The 13,202-nt window shown below is 40.5% G+C and overlaps 1 protein-coding gene across 1 annotated transcript in view; it reads left to right on the top strand.

Moving 5' to 3' along the window:
* Positions 1–12,956, top strand: part of LOC126184276 (mucin-22-like) — a 41,072-nt gene extending 28,116 nt beyond the window's left edge. Inside the window, exons 3-4 of the mRNA XM_049926650.1 lie at positions 9,909–9,996; positions 10,154–12,956. Coding sequence (XP_049782607.1) covers positions 9,909–9,996; positions 10,154–12,956 — 2,891 coding nt within the window. The remainder of the gene's footprint in view (positions 1–9,908; positions 9,997–10,153) is intronic.
* Positions 12,957–13,202: the final 246 nt, after the last annotated feature.

Here is a 13,202-nt window from a genome sequence, read left to right as displayed (position 1 = left end):
AAAACACAAAACATATTGAAAACAGCACTAGACCTAATGATGCAAAAATAGAAGCGGAGCGGATGTTTTACATAAGACTGAATCAGAAGAAACTAGGAACGGAAGAGTATATCCATCAACTAGACGCAATCATACATGACGGCTGCGCTGACGACATTGGAACAATGGTAATCTTACCCACATCACACATAGAAAGTCCAAGACACATGCACTAATACACCAAAGATGCTATGACCTACATAAGAAAATATGGAGGACCTGACCTCTTCATAACTTTCACATACAACTTGTCGTGGCAAGAAATCAAAGAAGAACTAAGATACTAACAAGCTCCTTCCATCGACACGACATCATAGCCCGAGTTTTATGACAAAAACAAATCAGATTTATTGAAGTCATCATAAAATACAACATCTTTGGGACCGTTAGATGCTAGATGTACACACTGGGATGACAAAAACGAGGACAGTTTCACTCACACAATAAAGGAAATTTGAAATTTTGTACACATATATATATCGCGGATAACAAAATGAAAAATTTTCTTTATAAACAAGTTTAGTAAATAGTGAGAATACATTTTCAGTAATTTTTTTATGTCTTATACCTTAAAGTTTATTCTTTTATTCCAACTGCCACACAATCTCATATCATCTCCCTGAGCGAAGCCGGGCGTCCCAGCTAGTATAGTTAATAAAATATTACGTCCCATTTTTAACAAAAAAAGAAATAAACTGCAGGTATCATATTGCTATACTTGGTACATTTCACCTTTAACTTCACCAGAAAACTAGGTATGGACTCGGGTGTGAAGTGCCGAAACATGTTTCTAAGGAAATTTCTGAGAGAAATACAATGAGCTGCTCATAGCTTTCGATTCATACATGACGCTCGACGACTAATGCAAAAGCGATCGACAGTATAACTGTGACATTAAGATGTTACGACAGTGCGACAATATACGATTTAATACGGCAGACGTAAAAGTAGCAAAGAATCCAATCGGTTATAGGAAGGTAATTATTTACATACGGCACAGAACCCTATGACTGAGTGCATAATATGTAAGCGCACAGTCTGGAGGGACAGTGTCAATTCGTTGCCAGCTGCTACTACGTTGGTAGTAGTTGTGCGTGTCGTGCATTTGTTCCTTCAGTGCACCAGTTAGGTTCAGCTGTGAAGCTACGATACGACAGCTGTTACCTTTTTCAGAAAATAGTGGGTTTAATAGTCGTCTTTCACAGTTTTCCCGATCAGCCATTTATGGGCAAACTCTCAGATCCTCTAACTACAATTACAACAAGTACATCATCAAAAAACCGCACAACGGATGACGGCCTCCGAGACAAGCTAGTGCATTATTGGTCATGTCTCTTAATGTAAATAAATGTAACTTACGGTGCATTAATAGGCAGAAAGCCCTACTGCCGTTCGATTACAATATTGGCGACAAATCAATAGAAACCGAAACAACTGTAAAACGTCTAGGAGTGTCCGTTCATATGTGAAACGCCTACTTAAAATTGCTTGCCAGCCCGGTTGGCCGTGCGGTCTAACGGATTTGTGTCGAGGTCCGGTGACCCGGTCAGTCTGTGGATGGTTATTAGGCGGTTTTCCATCTGCCTCGGCGAATGCGGTCTGGTTACCCTTATTCCTCCTCAGCTACACCACGTCGGCGATTGATGCACAAACAGGTTCTCCATGTACGAGTACACCACCACTACTCTACCACGCAAACAGAGGGTTTAACTCGTCTGGTGTGAGACGTTCCATGGGGGGTCCATCGGGGGCCGAACCGCACAATAACCCTGGGTGCGGTGTGGGGTGGCGGAGGGGTGAAGTGGACTGCGGTAATCGTCGTGGGTTTGCGGACCACTGCGGCAGCGGCGGGGACGGACCCTCTCCGTCGTTTCTAGGTCCCAGGTTAACATAACATAAAACTGCTCGTAGGAAAAGCAGAAATTAGGCACCAGTCAGTGTATTTTTCCTAAGAAAATATAATTAAACCAGGGAAGTAATGGCTTATGAACCACTTACTGATCAATATTTGAGTATTTTCTCGTTAGTCTGGGACCCTTAATCGGTACAATAGAGAAGTTCTATAGCACATCAGTGTGTTGGCACATATTCTTTTAGTACGCGCGATATCGTTACGGTAAGCTCGTCGAACCTAAGGGGCAGATATTACATGAGGTTTGTTTTTCGACGAGAAAAGGTTTGTAGTAAAAATTTCGAGGAGGTGCGATCCACGAAAACTTACTCAAATATTACTTTGTTACATAAACATTTCGCGAAATGAGCATGGGCATGACTATCAGACAAATTAGAGTACGGAGGTTCATCGATGGTCTTTCGTCTAACACGCCATTCACAAATGGAAGAAGGAAATGAGGGAATGTAGAGCAAGTACTACTGCCACTCACCATTACGTGGTCTCTGGAGAGTCACTGTTGACGTGTATACAGAATGCTCAATTAAGTTAGAGAATGATGTACAGAATGTCCATCCTGAGAGTGAATTTGCAAGAATACGTCTGAATTTCGCCTATTTCGACACGATGTGCAGTACAGAGCAGGAGTGAGGACTAGGACATCAAGTGTAACGGTTCATGTTAGCAAATGGCTTATGCTTAGTAGCAATGTGAATGACGACCTGAACTGTCCACTACAGCATCTACATCTACGTGATTACTCAGCTATTCACGATTCATGTTAGCGAAGGGCTTACGCTTAGTAACAATGTGAATGATGACCTGAACTGTCCACTACAGCATCTACATCTACGTGATTACTCTGCTATTCACAATTAGGTGTCGGGCAGAGGGTTCAATGAACCACCTTCAAGCTGTCTCTACCGTTCCACTCTCGAAGGGCGCGTGGGAAAAACAAGGACTTAAATTTTTCAATGCGAGGCCTGATTTCTCTTATTGTACCGTGGTGATCATTTCTCCTTATGTAGGTAGGTGTCAATAGAATGTTTTCGCAATCGGAGGAGAAAACTGTTGTTTGAAATTTTATGAGAAGATTCCGCCGCAACTAAAAACGCCTTTGTTTTACTGATTGCCACTCCAATTCACGTATCATGTCTGTGGCACTGTCTCCACTATTTCGCGATAATACAAAAGGAGCAGTGCTTCTTCGAACCTTTTCGATGTCATCCGTCAGTCCCACCTGATGTGGATCTCACACCGCACACCAGTACTCCAGAATAGGGCGGACAAGTGTGGTGTAAGCAGTCTCTCTGGTAGATCTGTTCCACCTTCTAAGTGTTCTGCCACTGAATCGCAGTCTTTGATTTGCTCTACACACAAAATCATCTATGTGATCGTTCTAATTTAGATTACTGGTAATTGTAATCCCTAAGTATTCAGTTGAATTTACAGCCTTCAGATTTGTGTGCCATACCGCGTAATCGAAATTTAGCGGATTTCTTTTAGTACTCATGTGAATACATTCACTCTTTTCTTCATTCATGAACAATTGCCACTTTTCGCACCACGCAGGTATCTTATCTATATCATTATGCTATTCTTTTTGGTCATCTGATGACTTTACAAGACGGTAATGGACAGCACCGTCTGTAAATAATCTAAGAGGGCTACTCAGATTGTCTCCTATGTCGTTAATATAGATCAGGTACAATAGAGGGACTGTGACACTTCCTCGGGGACCGCCGGATATTAATTCTGTTTTACTCGATGACTTTCCGTCAGTTACTATGAACTGTGACCTTCCTGACAGGAAATCGCAGAATCCAGTTTCACAACTGAGGCGATATTCCATAGGCACGCAGTTTGGTTAGAAGACGCCTGTGAGGAACGGTGTCGAAAGCCTCCTGGAAATCTAAAAATATGGAATCAATTTGACATACCCTGTCGATAGCACTCATTACTTCATGAGTATAAAGAACAATTGGTGATTCGCAAGAACGATGTTTCCCGAATCCGTGCTGACTCTGTGTCAATAAATCGTTTTCTTCGAGGTAATCCATAATGTTCGAATACAGTATATGTTCCAAAACCCTACTGTAAAACGACGTTAGTGATATGGGCCTGTAATTCAGCGGATTACTCCTATTTCCCTTTTTGGATATTGGTGTGACTTGAGCAATTTTCCAGTCTTTAGGTACGGAACTTCCTGTGAGCGAGCGGTTGTGTATAATTGCTAAATATGGAGCTATTGCATCAGCATACTCTGAAAGGAACCTGGCTGGTATACAATTCGGACCAGAGTCCTTGTCTTTATTCAGTGATTTAGGCTGCTTTGCTACACCGAGGATATCTACTTCTCTGTTTCTCATCTTCACAGTCGTTCTTTATTGGAATTCAGCATGAAAATCTCGCTCACTAGTACAGTGATGGCACTACATAAATGAAATATTTTTATTTTAGTATAAATAAGCAATAAATTTACTCAGTAGTCAAACTGATTGGATGGATACGCTGGATTAAACAACTTTTTCAAGTAATGTGGTTGAGTTCCTTTCAAACTGCATAACCGTACATTATATACTTTTAGATAGTTAAGCGTAAACGTAATTTAACTGAAAGATCCCTGTCAAGCATGTGACAAAATTTTAACCTCACATGAAATCAGCAACAATGTCGAACTATACCATCGTCGATTACAGTTATATTAAATAGGTAACGAGATATACACCCTACGGTACAGTGATGTTCATTGAACGGGATGATATAACTATGAGAATACACTGGCAATCTCTGTGTATAAAAGGGGGAATGCTGACTGACTGACTCATCATCGCCCAGCCCAAACCGCTTAAGGACAGAAATTTGAAATTTATGGAAGGTGTGGATCTTATACCGTAGGCGTCGTTTAAGAAGGGATTTTCCGAAATTACAAATCTAATAGGGTGAAATAGGGGACGAAGCATTATTAGAAAAACATCGCTATTAAGGCAATTTTGAAGCTACACCTACGAAAATTGGTATTTGATTTCTTGGTCAGGAATAGAGAAATATGTGTTTCAGCATTTTTGGAAATTTAATGCTATGGGGGAGAAGCAGTGGGTGAAAGCACTTTTTTTGGAAATATACTATTATTAAAGAACTATCAAAGAATTTTTAAAGCTACATCTGTGAACACTTGTATCAGGCTTCTCGGTTACAAATAAAACAATACATATGTCACTGTTTTTGGAAACAGAACCTCTAAGAGGGTGAAATAGGTTGACTTTTTATGAAAGTATTATATTAAGAAATCATTTTTAAAGGTAAAGCTACGAAAAGTTAAATACGGATTTTCAGTTAGAAATCAATAAAACGTGTTCCATTGTTTTTGGAAATTCAGACCTTAAGGGGATGAAACAGGAGATGATAATTTTTATCGAAATATTTCATTGTGCAACCATTCTTGTAGCTAAATCTATGAAAATTTCCATCTGGGTTCTCTGTTAGAGATATAACAAACGCATGTCACAGGTTTTGAAAATTCAAACGCCAAGAGGGTGAAATTGGGAGTGAAACGTTTTAGGAAAATATTTCATTGTGAAATAATTTTTAAGGCGAAATCTTTGAAAGTTGGTTCTTGGCTCCTTGGTTACAAATGAAAAAAAATGTGTTTCAGTGTTTTTGGAAATTCAACTCCTAATGTGGTGAAATAAGGTCATACTTATCCACTGACTCCTAATCGCCCAGCCCAAACTGCTAAGGATACGAACTGGAAGTTTGGACAGTACGTGGATCTTATACTGTAAGCATCGTTCAAGAAGGTATTGTCCAAAATTGCATTCCTAAGGGGATGAAACAGAGGATGAAAGGCCTTTGGAAACTATGTCGATATTAAGGTGTTTTGAAGCCAGAACTACGAAAACTGGTATTTGGTTTCTCAATCAGAAAATAAAAAATAAATGTTTCATAAATTACGGAAATTCAAACACTCAGGAGGAAAACAGTGAGTGGAAGTTTTTTTGAAAATAAATAATGACTGAAGAACTACTGAAGGGTTTTTAAGGCTACATCTATGACAATTAGTATCTGACTTCTCAGTCAGAAATAAAACAAACACATGTTTCATTCCAGAATGAGATTTTCACTCTGCAGCGGAGTGTGCGTTGGCAGAAGTAAGGCTGTGAGGACGGGGCGTGAGTCGTGCTTGGGTAGCTCAGTTGGTAGAGCACTTGCCCGCGAAAGGCAAAGGTCGCGAGTTAAAGTCTCGGTCTTGCACACAGTTTTAATCTGCCAGGAAGTTTCACATGTTTCAATGTTTCTGGAAATCTAGTTCCTAAGGAAGTGTAAAATGGGATGAAAATTTGTAAGAAATTATTTCATTATATTAAAAAATTTTGAAACTAAATTTATGAAAACTGGTATTTCATATCTCGGTTAGATATTAAGAAATATTTGCTAGGAGATTAGAGCTGCTACAGACATATCTGTGAAAGAGCGCAGAAGGCACGATTAACAAAAATTTGAGACTCCAGCTATCAGAATCGTTTTTTTGGTCAGAAGTACATTCGGAAAAGACAGTGCTTATAATGCCTTAATAAGCGTGAAAAGCTTAGAAGGCATTTCAATTTGTGAATAACATAAAACTTCTATTAAAAATAAACAAAAAATCATCTCTGTAGCACATACAGACTACACGAGCGAAGCAGTGGGCGCTAAGCTATTGAGCTATGTGAGGCCTTGAAACCAAGAAATGTTTGTACGTCCATTCTGTACCATCTACACAAATCTATTGTTAGGAAATATTTAGCGTTCAATGAAGAGGTTAAGAAAGATTTATAATTTGCATACGTAGCAAAATCGTTATTCTTGAATACCACCATTCATTATAAATTGTGGGACAATTCTAATTAACCTAAAAGGTTTAAACGTGTTTTTGACTCAAAACTCGCAATCTTTCAACATACGATCGAGAGCATTCCATCTTGCCTTTATACTCTCGACGATCAATCTGGAATATTTTATTAGGTAATCAATACCCTCATGTAAAGGACAAATAAATAAAAAATAAAGACCCAAAGGTGTCGCTGAATATAACAGGTAAGGAACACCATCTGAAAAATCTCATATTCGGTTTACTTGGAGAAATGGCTTTAGATTCAGTGCAGTGCCCCCTCCGCCGTTCCCGTAACCACTCCCTTCCGCTACCATTATCTCTCGTAGCCCCTTGACTCATCATATCAAATGCTCAGTGACGGTTATCGTCTGACACAGGCATGCGCGAGGTGTTGAGAAGCGAGCGGTGACGTGTTACGAAGCTCGCATTCCATTTCCTGACATATTCGGGAGGCGGAGACCTCCCCTCCACACCGCTCCGGGATGTATTTAAGCGCGCCACACGAGCGGTGGCCGATTCAGTTTGCTAGTGACCGGAGTAGTGTTTCGTGTGCTCGCGAGGACAACTAGGACTACCAGCATGAAGATTATCACTTGCTTGACGGTCATCCTATATATTGTTGGTGAGTTTAAATTCCGTAACCATGCTACTTCACCACGGACTTGGTTACCAATTTTTCGTTGTTTATTAATTTAGAGTGTTGATAATTCGTCTCTGTTTCATTTTGTGTTGACATGTTACGAAATAATTTTTTTCTGGAAAAATAATAGTTGCTCAGTTGGAAAGTTTTCGTGTGTTTCAAATGTGGTAGGCCAGTTTTTCTGATAAATCTTTCTTCCCAGTGGAACCAACAGGTTCTTTGCCACTTTCGTTTCACAATTAAGAGATACTGTATCGTCGTACCCACTAATAATAGCAACAACAATAATAATCTTGAAATTACATTAACAGGCCCTCCTTCATCGTATGCTGTTCTTAATCATATTATATGTTCTGTTATTGATTTCATAAAATTTTGGTTTACATCTAGCATGCAAAGATGCAATGATAACAGATTTCAGTACTCCGTTTTCTGTATAAATATACTGTTGCTATATTGAGTGTCTATTTAACTCTTGGTTTCACTGTCGTCTACCATTACAGCGATCTACTACAACTCGTTCTGATTTGTTATGTGCTCAACTTAGCCCAGTGTTTGTGTTATTTTTCGAAATGTGCAATCGAAATGTGAAATAGTTTCGCAGACGACGCCCATTCGTAAATCTTGTTACGTTCATGATATATGACCTGTCAGTAAAAGCAGTTGTGTGTGGGAAATTTCAGTGACATCATTAAGTTTCAACGTGCATATGATTAATTTCCCTAATCGTTTATGTCACGATCTTTCATTTCTCTCAGCTATGTATTCATGTTATCGTCAACGTCCACAGACGTTCGCTCCTCATCTGAAACACACACTCACCAATCGAAACAAACGCTGACTTTGAGCTCTGTGCAACGTGAAGGCGCTATGTATAAAATATTTCGCTATCTCTATGCTGCTCATAGCTTTTTCATGTTTCTTACTCAGCAGTAACACGGTGAATCGTCCACGTGTGCGGAATAGTGTCGCTGCTGATGTTGTAGTACATTCTTCATGGGTCAGGATTTATAGCACCGAATTAATTCCTACTTTCACTTGACACAATCACTCAGTCAGTTGTTCTTTAAATAAAAATCCAATAAACTTTGGATACAACCCGTAACTTCAGCTGCAATCTTGACATTCATGTTCGGCGAACTTCACGGTACAATCCTTGCACTTCGTTCAATGTAGAACCGTCATTGTTATTTTGAGCTCGCTTTGCACGTTTCTGTTGCACATTTAAGCATCGTCTTTCCCTCCAGTTATCACCGTAGCTTGTTTATTTTTCACCTGTCACACATCGTATATTTCTTCACGCATGCCGCGCATAATAAGAGCTTCACCAATATGTTTCTCGTTAGGAGACTGAATATAGATTAGGGTATATTTCTCTGCATGTATAGACACATTGATATAGACACCTCCAATGCGTAGTGTCCACTTATTCCGTTTTTTTAGGATACATGACACAGATATTGTGTACTGGGCTTTTGTTTCACCGTTTGTCGAACGTACTTGCTATAAACAACGCAAAACGGCATTTAACGATGTATGTATTCAAATGATTAACAGGAATTTATTATCTAAAATAATCGTTAAACATAGGGGTACGTTATGAAGTCTTACAGATACTTTCGTGTGTAGGAGCCAATAAATCAGAATCTTAAGGCTTCAGTCATCTCTGTTGATAACTACTTTCTACAGTATTAAAGGTGACAACGAAAGAACGCCACTTGCGAGAACTATTTCATCAAACCGCTATCTGAAATTGGACTCGTATTTCTAGGAGGCAAAAATGATAAATCTTATGACATATTTTCAGTTAAGGTTAATAAGATAATTAAATTTTTTGTCAGGAAACAAGATTGTTTTGAATCTTTTATCAGTTGCCCTGTGCGCCTGTCACTTGTTTTTACAGTTGAAGAAGTTTATATTCAGTGCACACAGCGATGTAATATGCATCTATCTCTGTAGCTGATTTGATTTAGGCGATAATGCTATACAAGTAAATGCTACGATTTCTTTCTCAAACACTGACACAATTTTCCAAGACGATAATGCACCAATCCATACAGTTGGCTTGTGATTCGATGTGCACGCTGGAGAAATAACTAACATTCTTCGAAAAACTACTACAAAATATTGATGTCCGATATCAGAGCGAACTTGGTACACGTCTGCCGCATCTCTTTTCATTCATGACAAAAATGTCTTACACAGTGCATCAAATGCCAACGAATTGTAGTAAATTTCTCAGAAAGTATTTGTAGGTTCTGATATGGCATTCAGCTACGAATCGTTATTTCATTTCGTCGTATATTTGTTGATGTTCAGTATCTTTACACGAACCTGTGAGTAAATGTAACGCATCTGTCACAGAGATTCAGTTATGAAATTGTCTAGTTGTATAGTGGTCCCAAATGTGCTTACCTGGATGGACACTGATGGACACTAGATTTATAATCACTCTTTTGTTCCAGCTCTACCGATAACAAGTCAGCTGTCAGCTGAAAATGCGACAGGTACAGCTGATTCTGTCCAAGAAGAGATAACAAATCAACGCAAAGTGTAAGTGTCGCTTTTGCCTTTGTAACTTTATATTATAGCTCTCCTACATTTGAAACACGTCTAATTATTATTTTTATTTAACTTTTGTGTTAACTGAGGAAAAGCGTCTAGACAGAAAAATTCAAAATTTGATAATTTTTTGTTTCCATTGTTTCAGGGACATGACCAAAGCTGCTAAAGAAGATGAAGGTTACATGATGATGTCACATTTCACAAGTCTTGTTAGTAACGGGAATTCTGCGCCTGAAAGCGGTGAATCTACTCCTACACCGCCAACGAGTATCCAAAACAGATCGACTACTGGCGCTTTTTCATGGTCTCTGAAACTCGGTGATGATGGAAAGACTGACGCTACAGCGGTTCCGTCGGTCTCCGAGTTACAGCCAACCTCCACATCACCGTTTGCACTACCGAGTGGCAATGAAAATCTCCTGCAGCAGAATACGGAAGACACTGGGACTGATTATGGACACGTGCACACCTTGCCATCGCAACAAGGAGAGTTAATGCAGCGTAATGATAGTAAAAATTACGAAGATCCGTACGTGAGCTTCGTACCTCATACTGAAACCAATAGTCAAGCACCCACTATCTCACCATCAGCGTCGCCCACAACACCTGGAGATGTTGAGAATCACGAACAGGATGATGGCAAATCCCAGACCACCACATTACAGGACAACTATGAAGACGGTATCACCACTCCCCAATATGTGCCCTTCACACCTCCTGCTAATATCAAAAACTTCAAGGAGCAGGGTGGAACCTCACCAGCTAAGGATGTTGAGACATCCATGAGATCACCATCGACATCATTCATGACTCCAGATGAAAATGAGGTCATGTGGCAGAATGGTGAGCCCAACGGCACAAATGTTGAGGCCAGTAATCACAATGATGCAGAGACCACTACAACCCAGGATGTTGACTACATACCACGCAGTGATACAAATAATTTCAAGGAGGATGTTGATGAATTCAACGGTACTATTTCCTCGTCGTCTCAGAAAAGTGGAACACCCACCATATCACCATCAGTTCTTGGTGCTGAAGACGGACTCAAGCAGAAGAACGTTGAAACCACTGATGGAACATTTGAGGCTAACTATGATGATGCAGGGTCAACCACACCTCACTATGAACACATCACATCACACACTAGTACTAATAATCCCAATGAACACGATGGGAAATTCATCACTACTACTGAATCATCAGCTCAAGAAACTGGAATAAATGCCACTTCACCATCAACGTTGTCTGTTATCCCGAATAATGATGTTAGTGGCACGCAACAAAATGGGGAACCCACCGTCACAACATTCGAGGTCGAATATGATTCTAAAGTGACCACCACACCACAGTATGATGATTTCATACTGCGCACTAGTACCAAGAATTCCACAGTACAGGACAATGATTTCAACACTGCCACGGTCTCGTCAGCTCAAGAAATCGTGACTACTACCACCTCCCCAACAAAGTTTTTCACGATTTCAAATATCGATGTGAGTCACACGCAGCAGAAAGGAGAAAATACCACCGCAGCATTCGAGAGCGAAAATGATGCTGAAGTGTCCACCACACCACAAAATGATGATTTTATACTGCGCACTAGTACCAAGAATTCCACAGTGCAGGACAATCATTTCAACACTACCACGGTCTCGTCAGCTCAAGAAATCGGGACTACTACCACCTCCCCAACAAAGTTGCTCACTGTTTCTAATAACGATGTGAGTGACACGCAGCAGAGAGGAGAAAACACCACAGCAGCATTCGAGAGCGAAAATGATGCTGAAGTGAGCACCACACCACAGTTTGTTGACTTCATACACCGCACTGATACCGAGAAGTCCAGTGAGCAGGATGATGATTTCAGCGCTATACCTGCCTCGTCAGCTCATGGTGTTGGAATGACAACCATCTCGCCAGTAAAGCTATTGACGATTCCTAATGATGGCGAGGGTCTTACGCAGAAGAATGTTAAATCCTCCGCCACAACACCGCAGACCGACTATGTTGATATGGAACCTACTACACCCCCAGCTGAACTCCTTACACCACCCACTGGCACCAAGAATTTCATGGAAGAGGCTGGTGAACTCGATACTAACATGCCTTCGTCATCTCACGACATTTTACCAACCAGCACCTTACCCTCAGTGCCAGTGGCAGAGCAAGCAGATGATGAAAATTGCACACAGCAGGATTGTGATTGCGTTGGCACCACAGTTGCTGTGTATCCGGAAGATAACCTTACCACCATGTCACCACTAACGCCAGTCACCGTGCCTGCGGATGGTGGCAATATTATAGAGCACAGTGGTGGACCAAATATCACCTTGAGTCCGGAACCTAATAAAGATGAGTCTACTACCACACCATCGCTCCCACAGCCTGTTAACGATAGTAATATCACATTGCAAATCATTAAATGTAAGGGCACCAACCTTGGTACCAACCAGGAAAAGCCCTCCACGATGTCATTTCTAGCGATTTTTAAAATACTGGCAGGTATTAATGATAACCGCACGCTGATGTGTGACGAGCCAGATGTCACAACGACTCCGCCAACTAATGAAGACACTTCATATAACACAACAGCGGAACAAGACACTACAACTATCTCTAAGGACGAAGCAGTGGATGGCAACAAAACTAAAAGCCATTATCCATCATACACTGGATCTTCTCCTGAAGAATTACTAATGTTGTACAAACTACACATTAGAATGATCAAGACAATGTCTATGACCATAGGGGCGGTAGTAGCTCTCATTTTGATCAGCATTGGATTCAAATTCTGCAGGAAACATAGACGAGGCGACCACACAGCAGTTTCTCCTCACACTGCTGAACCTCGTGAAGCAGGTCAGTCTTCCACATCTCAGGCTTCTACTTCCGAAGAGCCCGTTATAAGATTTCGAGATTTGCTCTCTCGTGAAGAGAATAATTAGTATGGTGTCCTCAAGTATGTGGGCACCTGGTGTCAACACGTCAAGTGATAACTATTTTCAGTGACTCGACCACCGTTAGTTGAACAATTTCAGTACAGTCTGTTATGTCAGTGACAGCATTCGCAATTTTGATGAGTGTAGCGTAACTCGTGATAACCATTTACTATTTACTATGATATCAGTTAACTGAACATACAAGGTTTACGATCTGAACTACGTCCTGGTGAACACGTCCACTGTAGTGTA

This window comes from Schistocerca cancellata, chromosome 4, assembly GCF_023864275.1.
Source record: "Schistocerca cancellata isolate TAMUIC-IGC-003103 chromosome 4, iqSchCanc2.1, whole genome shotgun sequence".
Classification (NCBI taxonomy): Eukaryota; Metazoa; Arthropoda; class Insecta; order Orthoptera; family Acrididae; genus Schistocerca; species Schistocerca cancellata.
Note: the sequence above shows the minus strand (reverse complement) of the source record. Positions and strands in the feature narration are given on the sequence as shown.